This window comes from Gopherus evgoodei, chromosome 8 (genome assembly GCF_007399415.2).
Source record: "Gopherus evgoodei ecotype Sinaloan lineage chromosome 8, rGopEvg1_v1.p, whole genome shotgun sequence".
NCBI lineage: Eukaryota > Metazoa > Chordata > Testudines > Testudinidae > Gopherus > Gopherus evgoodei.
Genome location: NC_044329.1, coordinates 7,948,237 through 7,965,546, shown reverse-complemented (window position 1 = coordinate 7,965,546; position 17,310 = coordinate 7,948,237). Strand labels below are relative to the sequence as shown.

At 50.5% G+C, this 17,310-nt stretch overlaps 1 protein-coding gene and 1 long non-coding RNA gene across 2 annotated transcripts in view; one reads left to right on the top strand and one right to left on the bottom strand.

Annotated features, from left to right (window-relative positions):
- The first annotated feature begins 39 nt into the window (after nucleotides 1-39).
- Nucleotides 40-15,084, top strand: LOC115655748. Its single transcript, XR_004001491.1, has 3 exons — nucleotides 40-127; nucleotides 11,114-11,197; nucleotides 12,541-15,084. It is a non-coding gene; the product is annotated as an uncharacterized LOC115655748 (long non-coding RNA).
- The window catches only part of CBY3 (chibby family member 3), a 28,521-nt gene continuing 13,371 nt past the window's right edge, over nucleotides 2,161-17,310 (bottom strand). The window contains exon 2 of the mRNA XM_030571509.1: nucleotides 2,161-3,677. Coding sequence (XP_030427369.1) covers nucleotides 3,153-3,638 — 486 coding nt within the window. The 5' untranslated portion in view covers nucleotides 3,639-3,677 and the 3' untranslated portion in view covers nucleotides 2,161-3,152. The remainder of the gene's footprint in view (nucleotides 3,678-17,310) is intronic.

Below are 17,310 nucleotides of genomic sequence, written 5' to 3'. Positions count from 1 at the left end.
CTCCAGCGGAGGAGAGGAAATGGAAGCCACCCTCCGTCTCAGGAACCAGCCGCAAAAGAGTGAAAAGTAACGGAATGCTCCTGTGTAAGCAATTGCCAGAAAATTGTCTCGCACGCGCAAATCGGAGGTGGGTTGCGCATTTTGAGGGGGGCTGCCCGATTGCAAATGGGAGGAGTAATGGGGAGCGGCATGAATATAAATGAGAGAGGAAGGGTAGAAGCGGCTCACAGTGTATTGTATTAAGATATAGCCCACGCCAGGGGGAAATACTTTTTATATTTATATTATGATGGCAACCACCGGCTACAACCGGAATCGGGTTCCTGATTTGCCAGGCATTGGTTGTACAGAAAGGTAGATGTGGTCTCTATCCTGCAGAGATTGCATGAGATGTAAATCAGTGGCTTATTTGGCCCCTGAGTCTCTGATGCTAAAGCAGAACGTTACAAATATTTTATTCTTAGAATCCAGTGAGGCAGCTGTGCTAAAATTGGCGACCGACAGCTTGTCATTTAGGGGTAGCAGGCAGGTCCGCTACACTGGGTGAGACTACATTCATGAGAGAGAGCATCATGGAGCCCTGTTTTGGAGGGGGGGGTGTCCCTGTTCTCTGCTGCATTATAGGGGGATTTAGGGGTGGGGCTCGCTTATCTGCCATTACACAGACTCACTGGCCATTCTTCTCCTCGTGCAACAGACAGACAAAGGGCTTGTCTACATCAGAAAGTTGCAGCGCTGGTGAGGGAGTTACAGCGCTGCAACTTTGAGAGTGTCCACATCTGCAGGGCACCACCAGCGCTGCAACTCCCTGTTTGCAGCGCTGGCCGTACTCCCGTTTTGTCTCGGGTGTAGAGGATCCAGCGCTGGTGATCCAGCGCTGGTAATGCAATGTAGACACTCACCAGCGCTTTTCTTGACCTCCGTGGAAGGAGGAAGCCTCTGGTAATCAAGCTGGTTTCCTTTCCCGGTTTGCTCTCTCGGTCCCGGAGCCAGCCAGCAAACCGCGGGGAAGGAGACCTGCTTGCTCGGGGTTCCGGGACCGAGAGAGCAAACCGGGAACGCCGCGGTTTGCTCTCTCGGTCCCGGAGCCAGCCAGCAAACCGCGGGGAAGGAGACCTGCTTGCTCGGGGTTCCGGGACCGAGAGAGCAAACCGGGAACGCCGCGGTTTGCTCTCTCGGTCCCGGAGCCACCCAGCAAACCGCAGGGAAGGAGACCTGCTTGCTCGGGGTTCCGGGACCGAGAGAGCAAACCGGGAAAGGAAACCAGCTTCGCCGCGGTTTGCTCTCTCGGTCCCGGAACCCCGAGCAAGCAGGTCTCCTTCCCTGCGGTTTGCTGGGTGGCTCCGGGACCGAGAGAGCAAACCGCGGCGTTCCCGGTTTGCTCTCTCGGTCCCGGAACCCCGAGCAAGCAGGTCTCCTTCCCCGCGGTTTGCTGGCTGGCTCCGGGACCGAGAGAGCAAACCGCGGCGTTCCCGGTTTGCTCTCTCGGTCCCGGAACCCCGAGCAAGCAGGTCTCCTTCCCCGCGGTTTGCTGGCTGGCTCCGGGACCGAGAGAGCAAACCGCGGCGTTCCCGGTTTGCTCTCTCGGTCCCGGAACCCCGAGCAAGCAGGTCTCCTTCCCCGCGGTTTGCTGGCTGGCTCCGGGACCGAGAGAGCAAACCGCGGCGTTCCCGGTTTGCTCTCTCGGTCCCGGAACCCCGAGCAAGCAGGTCTCCTTCCCCGCGGTTTGCTGGCTGGCTCCGGGACCGAGAGAGCAAACCGCGGCGTTCCCGGTTTGCTCTCTCGGTCCCGGAACCCCGAGCAAGCAGGTCTCCTTCCCCGCGGTTTGCTGGCTGGCTCCGGGACCGAGAGAGCAAACCGCGGCGTTCCCGGTTTGCTCTCTCGGTCCCGGAACCCCGAGCAAGCAGGTCTCCTTCCCCGCGGTTTGCTGGCTGGCTCCGGGACCGAGAGAGCAAACCGCGGCGTTCCCGGTTTGCTCTCTCGGTCCCGGAACCCCCCTTGAAGCCGCCCAACAGCGCTGCAGTGTGGCCACATCTAACACCACTTGCAGCGCTGGTTGCTGTAAGTGTGGCCACTCTGCAGCGCTGGCCCTATACAGCTGTACTAATACAGCTGTAACAACCAGCGCTGCAAAATTTTAGATGTAGACATGGCCAAAGCAACACAAAGGCAAATGGATCCCTGAATCTGGAGTATAGCCACAGGGTGGTCTGGGGTGGGGGGGCTCTCCCTCTTACTGCCAGGCTGCACAAACTGCACCGAAGACAGTAATTCGGCCTCGTTTTTATATATATATTACAGTGGACCTGCTACAGTCTCGTTAAAATACCTTTGAGCTCAGAAGACTACAAGGGTTTTTTTTTAATTCTGAAATAATTCTGCTTGGGTCTTAATAACTCCCAGCAGATCCTGAGGGAGAAGAGATGATACCACTGACCCAGATCATATGCAGGTGATTCAGCCTGAAGAGTATCATAAAGGCTGAGCTCCCACTCCTAGGGAATCCTCATCACCTTAGTGCCTCACCATCTTAAAAAGACTGTATTCATCCTCACAGCCCCACTGAGAGGATGGGAGGTATCACCCCCATTTACATTTGGAAAACTGAGAGACTAGGCAACTTGACCAAGGTCATCATGCACAGGAAGCCCCTGGCAGAGTAGAAAATTGAACATAGGTCTCTTGAGTCTTAAGCACCCTAACCACTGGATCGTCCTTCCTCTCTATCTGCCATGAGTTTTGCAACTGTAGTATTGAGGTAATGATATTTCCTTTAATGTTCTTTGAGCTCTATAGATGAACAGCACCGTAAAAGTGCTAAGTTTTATTATTTTATTCTACTGTTAGTTAAAAGTGATTTTAAGTTCAAGAATATTCTTAAATACCAACTTCTGCATTTGAATAATGGGTAAAACTGCTTTTCTGTTGTTTATATGACACAATCCATGAACAGTCAGGTTTGGTTTTGAAGTGTAATGAACTGTACTGACTGATTTCTTGCTGTCTAATTCGCAGTCATAACATAAATTCTAATTTACTTAATACATACAATTAAAGCAAAAATCACTCTACAAGTTAATTTGATTCAGGAATTTTTTAGACTTCTAGAACCAAGCAGTGTAAACTCCCTGGTCTTGCATCCAAGGTTCCTGCTAGGACTTAAGCATCAACACCTTATTTGGCTTCTTGATCTTGGTGTGCCATGTGGGGATGTCCATCTTTTTCTCCACCATGTGCAGTCTGGCTGTGGTTTCTGTCAGCATGTCCATCAGCAGCTCGAGCTGCAGCTTCAGGTAATTGTTCTCCTCCAGGAGAGCCTTGTTCTCCTTCTTCATTACCTTACAGGACTGCTCCCGGTCATGGGAGGAGAATAACTGTAGCAGTGGTGGCCGATGAGAGAGGCCACTCTCACCTTGCCATTTGCCATCCTGGAAGACAAACTTGGCATCACTCAGCTGAGCCCGCGGAGGACCGTAATCCAAACCCAGTTCAGCCTGCCGGGTTCTGTAGTCCAGGAGGTAGAAAGTGGAAATGGAGTTGATTCGGCGAAGGGGAGGCCTCTTAGGTAGAAATCTGCGTGAGAAATGGTCTGCCCAATAGTCACGCAGCTCCTGCATTATGTTAGCGATGGTATTCATGGTGAGGCAGGATGAAAGCAGGGGGATCAGTCAAGAAACCTATTGCAGAAAATTGTGAAATACAAATCCAACCTGCAGCATGAGTTACAAAACTGAGAGGACAGACAGGACAGCACTGAATTAGAACCAGTAGCTAAAACTTAGGCTCTAGAGACTGCCATCTGGCCAAAGTAATTGTGTCTAGGGTAATCATAAAATTATATCTGCTAGCTTTTTATTTCTCTCTTTACTGAACATGAAAATCATACAGAAACCATGGAGCTTTGGTGCACAGGTTGAGTAGGCATCCAAGCATATAGTTTTCATTTCCATGGATTCATAGATTCCAAGGCCAAAAAGAACCATTATGATCATCTCATCTGATCTCCCGTGTAACACAGGTCATAGAACTTTCTCAAACTAATTCCTAAAGCACATATTTTAGAAAACATCCAATCTTGATTTTAAAATTGTGAATGATGGGGAATCCACCACCTCCCTTCGTAGATTGTTCCAGTGGTTAATTACTCTCACCATTAAAAATGTATACCTTATTTCCAGTCTGAATTTGTCTAGCGTCAACTTTCAACCATTGAATCGTGTTATACCTTTGTCTGCTAGACTGCAGAGCATGGGTGGCGGGTATAATAGGCCAGGGGAAGCTCTGCCTCCCCTGGTGCTGCCACTGCCGCTGGGCCACCTGGTTGCGGGGTTTGGCGGTGAAGTTTTTGTTTTATTATGCCCCGTGCAGGTTCTGGGGTGGCTGAGGAGGCACATACCTCCTCCTCAGCTGCCCCAGAACCTGCATGAGGCATATCAAAAGCACCTTAACAGACACTTTTCTCCTGTGGGGTTGGGTCCGGGGAGGGGAGGCATGGCAAGGCTTTGGCCAGCCGAGGGTGGGAGGGGGCGCTCTGGGCTGCAGCCAGCCCAGGGCTCCTCCAGCCAGGGAGGTGGGGAGGTACTCCAGACTGAGGTCAGCTCGGGGATCCTGCAACTGGGAGTGAGGGGGCTTGTGGCTCCTGCTGGGGGGGCAGGGCAGGGCGCGGAAGGGGTAGAGCTGGGGGCTAGCTTTCCCAAAGGGGGACTCCACCCATCTCCCATGCTGCAGAGCCCATTATTAAATAGTTGTTCCCCATGTAGGCATTTACAGACTATAATCAAGTTGCCCCTCAACCTTCTTTTTGTTAAGCTGAATAGATTGAGCTCGAGTCTGTCACTGTATGGCATGTTTTCTAATCTTCTAATTGTTCTCGTGGCTCTTCTTTGAACCCTCCCCAATTTATCAATTTGAATTTTGGGCATCAGAACTAGACCCAATATTCCAACAGCTTTCATCAGTGCAAAATGTAATGTAAAATAACCTCTCTGCTCCTACTCAAAATTCCCCAGTTCTTCTTCGAGTGATTGCTCATATCCATTCCAGTTAGGTGTACGCGCCGCGCGTGCACATTCGTCGGAAAACTTTTACCCTAGCAACTCAGTGGGCCGGCAGGTCGCCCCCTAGAGTGGCGCCACCATGGCGCTCCATATATACTCCTGCCGGCCCACCCGCTCCTCAGTTCCTTCTTACCGCCCGTGTCGGTCGTTGGAACAGTGGAGCGCGGCTTAGCTGACCTCCACTTCCCTAGCTACTCGTTTTCTCGTATATAATTATGCAGTTATAACACTTTTATATATATATTTGTATGGTTATACGTGTTTCTTTGCTAACATGGTTAGTTTAGTTAGCGGGGTTCAGGAAGTAGCCCTTCCATGAGCCCAGTGCCGGAGCCATGCATGGCTCACCCGGTTTTAAAAGGGGCCCGGCTTGCCAGAAGCCGCGGCCGAAGAGAGATCTACATGACTCCTGTTTGAAGTGCCTCAGGGAATCACACTTGACAGATAAGTGCCCCATTTGCAAGGCTTTTAAGCCGAGAACAAAAAGGTGCGGGACTTTCACTTATCCCTCCACCTTGGGCGCCGAGCGGTGTTCAAGCGGCGGGCAGAAGCGCCTCCTCGGCACCGGACCCCGCCGGTACCACCAAGGCCTTTCGGCACCGACCGTCGCCGGCACCGATGTCGACTCGGCACCGCTCCCTTCTTCCGAGGTCGAGAGAGTCTACGATTCCTGCTGGTGCCTGGCAGCTCCCCGGCACGCGCCGTGGTTGAGCCCCCTGCTCCCGCTACTTCCGTGCCACCTGCATCGCAGCCAGAGAGCTCGCCTAAGTTGCGTTATCCGGCACCGTCACCTGCAGAGGCACCGATGACTTCGGCTCCGTCGATTCCAGTCCCCCAGGACCATGGAATCCGGTGCCTGGCAGCTCCCCGGCTCGCGCCGTGGTAGAGCTTACTGCTCCTGCTGCTTCTGTGCCAGCTGCACCACAGCTAGACAGCTCGTCTAAGATGGCTCGCCCGGCACCGCCGACGTCGGCACCGTCGATCCCGGTCCCACGAGGGCCGTAGAATCCGGTGCCTGACGGCTCCCCGGCACGCGCCGTGGTTGAGCGTATTGCTCCTGCTGCTTCCGTGCCAGCGGCACCGCAGCCAGAGAGCTCGTCTAAGTCGGATCGCCCGGCGCCGACACCTGCTACGGCACCGATGACGTCATCACCGTCGATCCCGGTCCCACAAGGGCCGTAGAATCCGGTGCCTGACGGCTCCCCGGCACGCGCCGTGGTTGAGCGTATTGCTCCTGCTGCTTCCGTGCCAGCGGCACCGCAGCCAGAGGGCTCGTCTACGTCGGATCGCCTGGCACCGACACCTGCTGCGGCACCGATGGCGTCGGCACCGTCGATCCCGGTCCCACAAGGGCCGTAGAATCCGGTGCCTGACGGCTCCCCGGCACGCGCCGTGGTTGAGCGTATTGCTCCTGCTGCTTCCGTGCCAGCGGCACCGCAGCCAGAGGGCTCGTCTACGTCGGATCGCCCGGCACCGACACCTGCTGCGGCACCGATGGCGTCGGCACCGTCGATCCCGGTCCCACAAGGGCCGTAGAATCCGGTGCCTGACGGCTCCCCGGCACGCGCCGTGGTTGAGCGTATTGCTCCTGCTGCTTCCGTGCCAACGGCACCGCAGCCAGAGAGCTCGTCTACGTCGGATCGCCCGGCACCGACACCTGCTGCGGCACCGATGACGTCGGCACCGTCGATCCCGGTCCCGCAAGGGCCGTAGTATCCGGTGCCTGACGGCTCCCCGGCACGCGCCGTGGTTGAGCTCCTGCTCCGGCTGCTTCCATGCCAACCGAAGCCTCTGAGGCACCGACAACATCGGCACCGTCGATTCCAGTCCCACAAGGGCTATCGAATCCGGTGCCCGACGGCTCCCCGGCACGCGCCGTGGTTGAGCGTATTACTCCCGCTGCTTCAGTGCTGACGGCACCGCAGCCAGACAGCTTATCTAAATCGGTTCGCCCGGCACCGGCTCCTACCGAAGCTCTGATGACCTCGGTACCGTGGATCCCGGCCCCACGAGGGCCGTCGAATCCGGTGCCTGACAGCTCCCCAGTACGCACTGTGGTTGAGCCTGCTGTTCCCTGCACGCCGGAGATGTTACCAACGGCGAGGGCTCTCAGTGCCATGACAGAGTCAGTGCTGCCTGACCCGGGCACCGCCGGTACGGGTAATACAGTCTCTTCAAGGGACTGTCCCCTGTCAGTACAGCAGAGCGGCACCGTTCATGATCACGGTCCCGCAGACACTCCAAGTCCTGTCGGCACGCCGGACACCACTGGCAGTCCCGGTGCTGTTTTCCTCGGTACTGGTCACACTCGCTGCACCGGTCGGTATCCCGTTCGCCGACCCGCTATCGGCACCGTTCCGACATCTGGCACCGGGGCAGGTACCTTGACTCCTGTAGCTCTTCTCCGAGCCTCGAGATCTCGGTCGACCTCCCAACACCGTTCTGGTTGCGGGTCTGGATCTCGTTCCAGGTACCGATACGCCTCCCGATGCCGGTCCCCGGTGCCGAGTTGGGCAAGGTCCGAGTGAGTCAGAGACTCGGCCCATGCCTTCTTTTAGTACCTCCATGGCCGTCCGGACACGCATCCGTGTCAGCCCATATGCGCAGATTTTATGCTCAGGACCACGATCCTGATATGATGGCCAGCGGGCGCCAGCCCCGAAGCAGAAAGAGCCTTGGCGAATGCAAGGTGTACTCTGCAGGGGCCCTGCACCTCTGGGTAGCAAAGCAACAAGCCTTGCTTAGCTGCGATAATTATAGCACCTGGGTGGAGGAGTTTCTCCCTCGAACCTCCCACCTGGAGTTCGCTGCCGTCTTGGAGGACGGGGGAAAGAATTTACCCTTTGTTGGTAAAGGCATCTTCGCGGCAGAGACAGCCCCAGACTGCGAAGCCTGCTGGACAATAGGGTCCTAATGCGTCTCAGCATGTATACGCCAGCGACCAAACGCAGGCCTTTATGGCCCCAGCCGCCATACTCTGTGCCTAGCCAGAGGCAGAACTCTGGAAAACGGCAAGGCCAAGGTGGTTGCAGACAAACGTCAGGCCCCCTAAAAAGCCAAAGTCAAGGTCCCTCGCAATTACCACTGGGACCAAAGACGGACCTTCCAAGGTTCGCCGGAGGGCGGTGTACCAGTCGCAGGACGGGATCCCGATCCCGCTTTCTCCTGGCATGGCCCCAGTTACTTTCAGATCGCTGGGTCCTGCGCACGATGGAGCATAGGTACCACCTTTAATTTGCTCCAGCCCTGTCCCCCTTCAGCGGACGAAAGGGGCAAGGGGTTTTACTCCCGTTATGCCCTAGTCCCCCACTCGAACACAGGTCTCAGACCTCCCTGGTCCTGCATGGACTCAACAGGTTTAGGATAAGGTTGAAGTTCTACATGGTATCCCTGGGAACCATTATTCCATCCTTGCCTCCTGGGGGCTACTATGCCGCCCTGGATATGAAGGACGCGTACTTTCGCAGTGCCATCTTCCCTCCACACGGGAGATGCCTCCGCTTTATAGCCAGCGGTGAATACTCCCGGTTTACGGCCATAGTCGCCGCCTTCCGTCGCTGATGTCGGATATGCGTTTTTCCGTATCTGGACGATTCGCTTATCCGAGGAGACTCTGAGACACAAACCGCTCAGCCGTGGGCATCGTCACGGTCTTATTCACAGATCAAGGCCTGATGATTACTATAGAGCAATCCACTCTGGTTCCCACGCAGAGGTTGGGCTTCCTAGGGGCTATCCTGGTCTCCTACCTAGCCGGAGCCTGCTTATCACAACTGCGGTTTTAGGCGAGGGCAACAATCATCTGAGGTCTGAAGGCTTTCCCAACGACCTCAGCTCGCTCTTGTCTCAGTCTCCTGGGTCCATGGTTGCCCGCAAGTTTGTAACCAAACACGCCAAGCTCCGCCTCCGTCCTCTCCAAGTCCGGCCCACCTCGGCGTACCGCTTGGTCAGGGAGCTAATGGTCATGGTAGTCACCGTTCCCTCGAACGTCTTAGGCTCCCTAGAGTGGTGGCTAACTCCCTCCTTGGTGTGGACAGGGATGCGGTTTCATCCGCCCCAGCCCTCACTGCCCCTGACGGCGGACGCATCATCTCTCTGCTCGAGTGCTCATGGTCGCCTCCGAGCTTAAGGCCTTTGGTCTTCTAAGAAGCTGGCATTCCTCGTTAATGCCCCAAAAATGAGAGTAGTCCGCCTGGCATGCCAGGGGTTCCAGCGGCAGCTGCGAGGCCGTTGTATCTCGGTGTTTACAGCCAACACAAGGGCCAGGTGCTTCATAAGTATTCAGGGGGGACATAGTCCTCCCCCCTTTTTTGTCAGGAGGCCATCCATTTCCGGGTCTTTTGCATGGCCCACTCGATGGAGCTGGCGACGTCCTTTCTCCCAGGCGTTCGGAACGTCTTAACTCTTTGACTCAGCAGGATTTTCCTGTCTTACGAGTGATCACTCTGCCCCATGTGAGGCGTCCCGCTTTCCGGAAGTGGAGATGTTTCCTCACACAGACCTGTTCGCTCACCGCGAGAGCAGGAAATGCCAGGTGTTCTGCTCCTTCCAAGGTCTCTCCTCGGAATCGATCTTGGACGCATTCCTGATGCCGTGGAACGGCCAACTGCATTATGCCTCCCCACTGTTCCCACTGGTTCGTTACGTCCTGCTCAAACTCCGCAGGGGCAGAGCGTGCATCATCATGATCACTCCAGAGTGGTCCAGGCAGCACTGACATACCACGTTGCTCGGCCTGTCAGCCCAGACCTCATCACTCAGGGCAATGACAGGCTTCGTCACTCGGACCTGCAGCCTCTTCGCCTCACGGTGGCTCCTGCGTACCTGAGTCGGGGTGACAGGCAGCCTTCCACCTGGTCAACGTACCGAGCCAGGTGGAAGCGTTTCCTTTACAGCTGCAGTACGCTCGATCTTGCTCCTGCTGAGGTCTCGATCCCCTCTATTTGGCCTGCCTCTGGCCTTCAGCGGCAGGATCTGGCGGTATCATCGCTGAGGACACTCTCAGTGGCCATCCCTACCTTCCAGCAGGCTAAGATGGACGTTCAGTGTCCCACGCTCTATGGGTTCAAGGTCCCTCAAGGGCTTGGAGCGCTTGCACCCTCGGGTGCGCCGCCCAGCCCTGCCCTGGGACCTCAACCTAGTCTTGGCCAGACGGGTCTCTGAGATCAGAGCTCTTACGAAGGTTCCACAAAGACAAGGTGCAGTTATGACCGCACCCGGCTTTCCTCCCTAAGGTGTTTTGGCCTTTCATGTTACCCACAGCTCAACGCAATGGGCATAACCGTTGCACTCCTTGGACATCTGTGGAGTGCTCGCATTATATTGTGCTGACAGAATCATTTCCTAAGGTGCCCCAGCTCTGCCCCAGTAGCGGGCCAAAGGGAGGGCTTGCTTGTTTTCCTCTCAGAGGATCTCATCTTGGGTGATGGCGGACATCCCCACTTGTTATGATTTGGCTCATATTTCCCCAAGCCACATCACCGTGCATTCTACCAGGGCTCAGGCTTCATCTGCCGCCTTGCTGGCTCGTGGTTCTACCCACGAGACCTGTCGCGAAGCTCCATTGGTCCTCGGTCCATACCTTTGCTTCGCAGTATGCCCTGGTTCAGCAGTCAAGAGAGGCTGTAGCCTCTGGCTCGGCAGTTTTATTCTGCCACATTTCACTCCGACCCCACCGCCTTTGTAAGGCTTGGGATTCACCTAACTGGAATGGATATGAGCAATCACTCGAAGAAGAAAAGACGGTTACTCACCTTTGTAACTGTTGTTCTTCGAGATGTGTTGCTCATATCCATTCCGCACCCGCCCTCCTTCCCCACTGTCGGAGTAGCCGGCAAGAAGGAACTGAGGAGCGGGTGGGCCGGCAGGAGTATATATGGAGCGCCATGGTGGCGCCACTCTAGGGGGCGACCTGCCGGCCCACTGAGTTGCTAGGGTAAAAGTTTTCCGACGAATGTGCACGCGCGGCGCGTACACCTAACTGGAATGGATATGAGCAACACATCTCGAAGAACAACAGTTACAAAGGTGAGTAACCGTCTTTTTATGTGTTCCAGGATTGCGTTAGCCCTTTTGGCCTAATGGGCGTTTATGTTCAACTGATTATCTACTACAATCCGCAAATCTTTTTCGGAGTAACTGTAAGTATGACCTCACCTACATTCTGTAAGTACGACCTCACTCTTTGTTCCTAAATGTATACATTTGCATTTAGCCATATTAAAACACACATTGTTTATCTGGTAAAGTTTGCAGATGATACAAAAATTGGGGGAGTAGCAAATAATGAAGAGGACAGGTCCTTGATACAGAAATAAGCATATATTGTTTATTTACAACCTGTCCTCTTCGTTATTTGCTACTCCCCCAATTTTTGTATCATCTGCAAACTTTATCAGTGATGATTCTATGTTTACTTTGAGGTCTTTGAGAAAAATGTTAAATAGTATAAGGCCAAGAACTGATTCCTGTGGGACCCCACTGGGAACATACCCACTCAATAATGAATCCACATTTACAGTTACGTATTGAGACCTATCAGTTAGCTGGTTTTTAATCCCCTTAATGTGTGCCATGTTAATTTTATATCATTTTAGTTTTTTAAACAAAATCTCATGCAGTACCAATTCAGATGTTTTACAGAAGTCTATTTACGTCTACACTATTACCTTTATCAACCTGCTGTGCTCTCAAAAACCTGGTTTAACTCAAAGCAGTTTACGTCTGCAAGCGTAGCCATGCCCTTAACCAGTATGGCCTTTTTCTTCGATTGTGAGATTGTGGCTTTTTGGGCAACAAATAAGATGCTCTTAAATGATTCCCAATTATCATTCAAATTTTTCTGATTAACTACTTCTTTCCAGCTCATTTGTCTCATAATTGTTTTCAGCTTTGTGAAATTGACCCTATTAAAGCTCTAAGTGTATATATTAGTGGTCTGGACTTTATTCTGCTTGCAGACTATAACTGTGATCAAGTCATCATCACTTGTACCTAAGCTACCATTCATTTTTATTGTTATGATCAATTCCTCTTGTTTTTTAAGACAAGGTCTAATATAGAATTCCCCCATGTTGGCTGCAACACTTTTTGAGTTAGTAAATTGTCCTCTATAATATTTAAAAATTTCAAGAATGTTTTAGTACTGGAAGCATTAGTTGTCCATATAGTAAGAATTACACAGACTGCACCTTGAAGTTAGAAATCACATGCTCAGATAATCCCCCCACACGGGCCTCTAATATCTGTGGCTCTCCTCCCATCAATGCAGAAGCAAGGGTCAGTATAAGTGGCATTGCCCCCCTCTCCTCTGGAGCTAACAGAGGATGCTCTGCAGGTCTTCACTGAGGAAGGGAAAGAGGCATGTGTGATTGGGAGACAACAACATGCATCATCCATCCTCTATCTTTGTGGTGATTGCCTGGGAAAGATAATACAGCATGAGGCTATACTAGCTTTTTTATGAAGTTTCTCTATTTCCCAGAGTCACAGAGGCAACCGCTGTGAGGTGGAGATCCCTGGGACCATGGCTGCAGTGAAGCCATACTGCCAGCAAACTGGGGACCAAAGAGGCAGTGCTGAGTAAGCGGGGCATCTAGGCAAATACCCCTGGCCTGCCCCAGACACTTGGAGATCCACCATGTTGAGGGGAAGGCCCCATGGTGGAGGGATGAGGAGGCTGTGCCTTGCTGCAGATGGAAAAATCGCCACAGAATCTTCGCAGCTATTTCCTCTCTCTAGGGTTTCCCATGGAAGAGATATCTGGCCCAGGACATGGTTATTAATAGCCTTCACAGCTTTACCCCTCTCTTATTTGAAGGTCAAACAAAGTCAGTATAAAATAAGAAGTGAAAAAAATCTCACTGCCAGGCTGTCAGCCTAGGATTGTCTTGCATGAACCAGCAGCTCTAGCAAATCAAGACCATTCTACAAGTAATAAAGTATTGTTGTGTGTAAATCCACCACCTGATCCTCTTCTAACTCCCTCCTAAAATTTACCTGCCGCCTCCATGATGCCTTCACATCGCTGCCCCGTGGCATTGACTGGGAAAAGGGCAAGCCCAGACTGCTACTTTTCGACTAAACCCTGTTAATTTTATTAACTTATCTTCCCAGCCCATCCCCACTCTGTCTGTTTTGTCCCTCTGTCTCACCCTGTCTGACACCTAGACTGTAAGCATTCTGGGGGAGTGACTCTCTCTGTACAGTGCCTGGCACAGTGGAGCTCTGAGACTAGACTGGGAATCCTCAGCACTACTGCAATACAAATAATACATAATGTGTCAGAAACCACCCTTTTGGGGAGAAGGAGAACTGATCAGTGTTCACAAATCTGCTGCTTAAAAGATGATGGGATTCATTATCTGTTGTACCACTTCCCTTTATGTCTTTCTTACATAGCTTGTACCAACTAACATTCACACCTTAGTTATGAGAATCATCCCACCATGTTTCAGCTGTGTGCACTAGGTGGTTCTCCCCACTGCTGGGAATCACTTCTAGATTGTGTTGCTTCCCTCTGCTCCCTGCATTTATGTATGGACACTTAATACACAATTAAACCTCATTAACTCTCAATTAGGGCTGGTCTATACTAGAAAATTAGGTTAACCCACCTACATTGTTCAGGGTGTAAAAAATTCAAAAGCCGACCCAAGGCCCTGTGTAGAGAGCATTTGGTCAACAACCTACCTATCATCTCTCGAGGTGGATTACTTACCCTGACAGGAGAACCCCCACCATTGGTGTAGGGAGTGTCTACACTGAAGTGCTACAGCCGCACAGCTGTATTATTGTAGCATTTTAAATGTAGAGAGGCCCTTAGTTGATCTGCAAACCAGATTAATTCTCACCAAAACCCTGACAGTCTGACATTGCTCCATCTGTCATGAGAGGATTAAAGCAGGGAGATACAGGAGATCTCTACTCCCCTTTTGCTTTGGGATTTTTTTTTAAGTGTCATGGGCTTGCCCCAATGTCAGTGAGAGTCTTTTCATTGAGGTCAATGGGCTTTGGAGCAAGCCTAAGGTACATTGTCATGATTAATAAAAGCAGAACCATACTCATAAAAATGTGTATTGTGTGCTAGTCTTTTCTTCTTTTTGCTAATTCACAAAATTAGATAATCCACAATGGGCCTCCCATTCATTTTGTGCAAATGATGAAGGTTCAAGCATCCATTGCACCTTTATATTCTTATTCTTCCCCTTTTCTTACAGAGTATGTGTTCTTCCTTGTTAATTACATTAAAGTAGTTGTCTGCTTACTGAAACTGGATGAGAACTCCCCTGCCCCAATAGTCCTAAACTGAAATTCACTAATAAGCCTGGCTGTTTTGGGGGAGGTGACATTCAAGTGTTGACCAGCTTATCCAGTCATCTCTCATCTCAGAAACCATTTCTATGCTTTTTGAATCCACAACCTTCCTCTTTACACCATCATCTTATCTCCAGAGTTGTCTCCAGCATCAGTTTTCACTTGGGACCTGAAGCATCTGAGAAGATCACCTCTATCCACCATGTTTTTTCTCAGATCTCTCTGCACTTATTTGGGAGCTCATCTGTTTGCTGCTTTTCTATTCATTAGTTAAACTGAGCCTGATCTACACACACATTTTGTACCAGTGTAGTAGTTAAGGGTGGGACATTTTTACTGATATAGTTATACTGGTTCCATCCCTAGTGTGCACACAGTTATACCAATATAAAGCTGCCTAATACAAGCATAGATTATTCCTCTTCCCATAAGAGAGTAAGGCCATGTCTACACTGCGCTTTCGTCGTCAAAACTTCTGTCACTCAAGAGTGAAAAAAAACACTCCCCTGAACAACAAAAGTTTTAATGACAAAAAGCTTCAGCGTGGACAGCACTTCATCGGCAGGAGCCACTCTGCCATTGACAAAGCTACCGCCCCTTGCAATGGTGCGGCTTAGTGGCACAACCACGCTGTTGTAAGGTGCACAGTGTACACAGAGCCTGAAGATAAGAGTGATATAAGCGCATTTATACCAGTATAACTACATCCACACTGAGGGTATGGCTACATTTGGAATTTCAAAGCGCTGCCGCAGCAGCGCTTTGAAGTGTGAGTGTAGTCAGAGCGCCAGCGCTGGGAGAGAGCTCTCCCAGCGCTGCATGTAAACCACATCCCTTACGGGTGTAGCGTGCAATGCTGGGAGCCGCGCTCCCAGCGCTGCTGCCCTGATTACACTGACGCTTTACAGCGCTGTATCTTGCAGCGCTCAGGGGTGTTTTTTCACACCCCAGTTGCAGCGCTGTAAAGTGTGAGTGTAGCCAAGCCCTGAGGGAGTGAGGTTGTACCACTATAACTATACTGGCATATGTTTTGTGTGTAAGTAAGGCCTGATCTCATGTTGTTATATGCAGGTAATATCTCTGCTGATGACTCATAAGTGCCTGGTTACCCAGGCAATCCATACAGTGAGCTTTCAGAACAAACCTGTGAGGTCACCAGCCAGCTCAAAAAGGATCCTGGACCCACTGAAGTCAATGGCAAAACTCCCAATTACTCCATAGATGCAGAACCAGACCTAAAATGCTTTGATACGGTTCTAAACACATCCTGCTCAGTAACCAGACCTTTGTTTCAGCCACTCACCAAAGTACAGAATTGATTCTCGCTTCAGTAAACCCTCAGGAAGGGCTAGCTCAGGAGCTCACCTGCTTGGGGCTTGCTTGTTCGCTATCACCCTGGATGTTTGGCCTGGCTCAACCTCATCACCTTGCTTGCAGTGACTCACAATTGCCCTGTTTCAGCTAGTCATATTTTCACACATGAGGGATATCTGAGTGGTCACTTTTATATTTCTCAGTTACCAGCAAGTAACTCAGAGCTTTAAATATTTAGGATTAAGGATGTATCTAAACTAGGTAATTTGATACCTAATTAAGGCTTCTGATGCAAGTAACATGTCAGTGCCTTGAACATCTGTATTTTTGTCAAGCTAACTGAGTCTCTTTCCTCACCCTATTCCCTCTCCTTTATCCTTTTCTACAAGGACTTGTCTGTAAGACTCTTAATTCTTGCTCAATGAGTCCTGCTTTGGCAGTTTTTATGTAATTATTACTTTTAAAGCATTTTTTTAAAAACTAGAAATATAAGAACCCACAGTACAACAGTGAGGTTAACTGTTTGGATGGGGAAAAGACACAATTTTTCCAAATTTTAGTGCAATGAATGGCTAAGTTGTTTCAAGGTTCTCGCTCAAGGAAATTCACTGATAAGCAGAGAGTTAACACAAGGCCCTATGCATCTGTTAAACTCTTTGGTCTTGTCTTTACTAGGAAAAAAGATATGTTCATTCTGACCTTGTGTACACTAATCATCATAACTAATGTGAAGTAAAATCCTAGCGAAGGACAGGCAATGCCAGTTACAGTAATAAACATTAGCAAGTCAAGGTAAACCCTATACTCCCATATAATCTCTACCTTGACCTGCTAACTAGTGTGAAACCTATAAGCTGCCTTGTCCTCAACAGTATTTTATCACGTGTTAGCTAGCATAAGGTAAGAATACCCCTTTTTCCTTGTGTGGTTACACCTTATGTTAAGGGGAGAGCCCCCCTGAAAGTGATGGTATAGCCCTCAGCAAGCCTATCTGAAACATTCTGCTTTTAAATCTATAAAATTGATATTGGAATGTATCTCATAACAATACAGAGAGTTCAAACCAAGCATGAGAACACTGACGCCTCTGTATGCCACAGAAGGAAATAAAATGTACATTGCATAACTTCAGCATGACTTCCTTTCCTTTCTCTGCTCCTTGAAGTAAATTTGATTTAATGAGATAAAAATAAGGCAAAGTTAATAACTAAATATGGGGGCTAGTCTGCAAAATTTGGGTCCAGATCTGAACTTCATCATAGTTTCATGGAGCTAGAGTGTGGGAGTTTTAATTTGGGCCATTAGAGAAATAAAGACCAGCTGAGAAGCTGAGGTCCAAAGTAGCATCCATATTCTTTTATAGTTTGTGGTCTGGTTTCTGGTGTTTGATTCAGGCCCATCTCTCGTAATAACACAAAAGATAAGTAGCTTGAAAAAGTTGCTCATGGTGTATTTCTCTGATTAAAAGAAATGCACTTTTGAAGCCATATATTTTAATCTTGTCTCTGGATTTTGTTTTCTTCCCTTGATCAAGTTGAGTTTGAAACTGACATGTCTGGGTATTATTTAGACCACACTGACCTACTTCTTCCAGCTTCTTGGCCTGTTTGATATGGATGCTGCT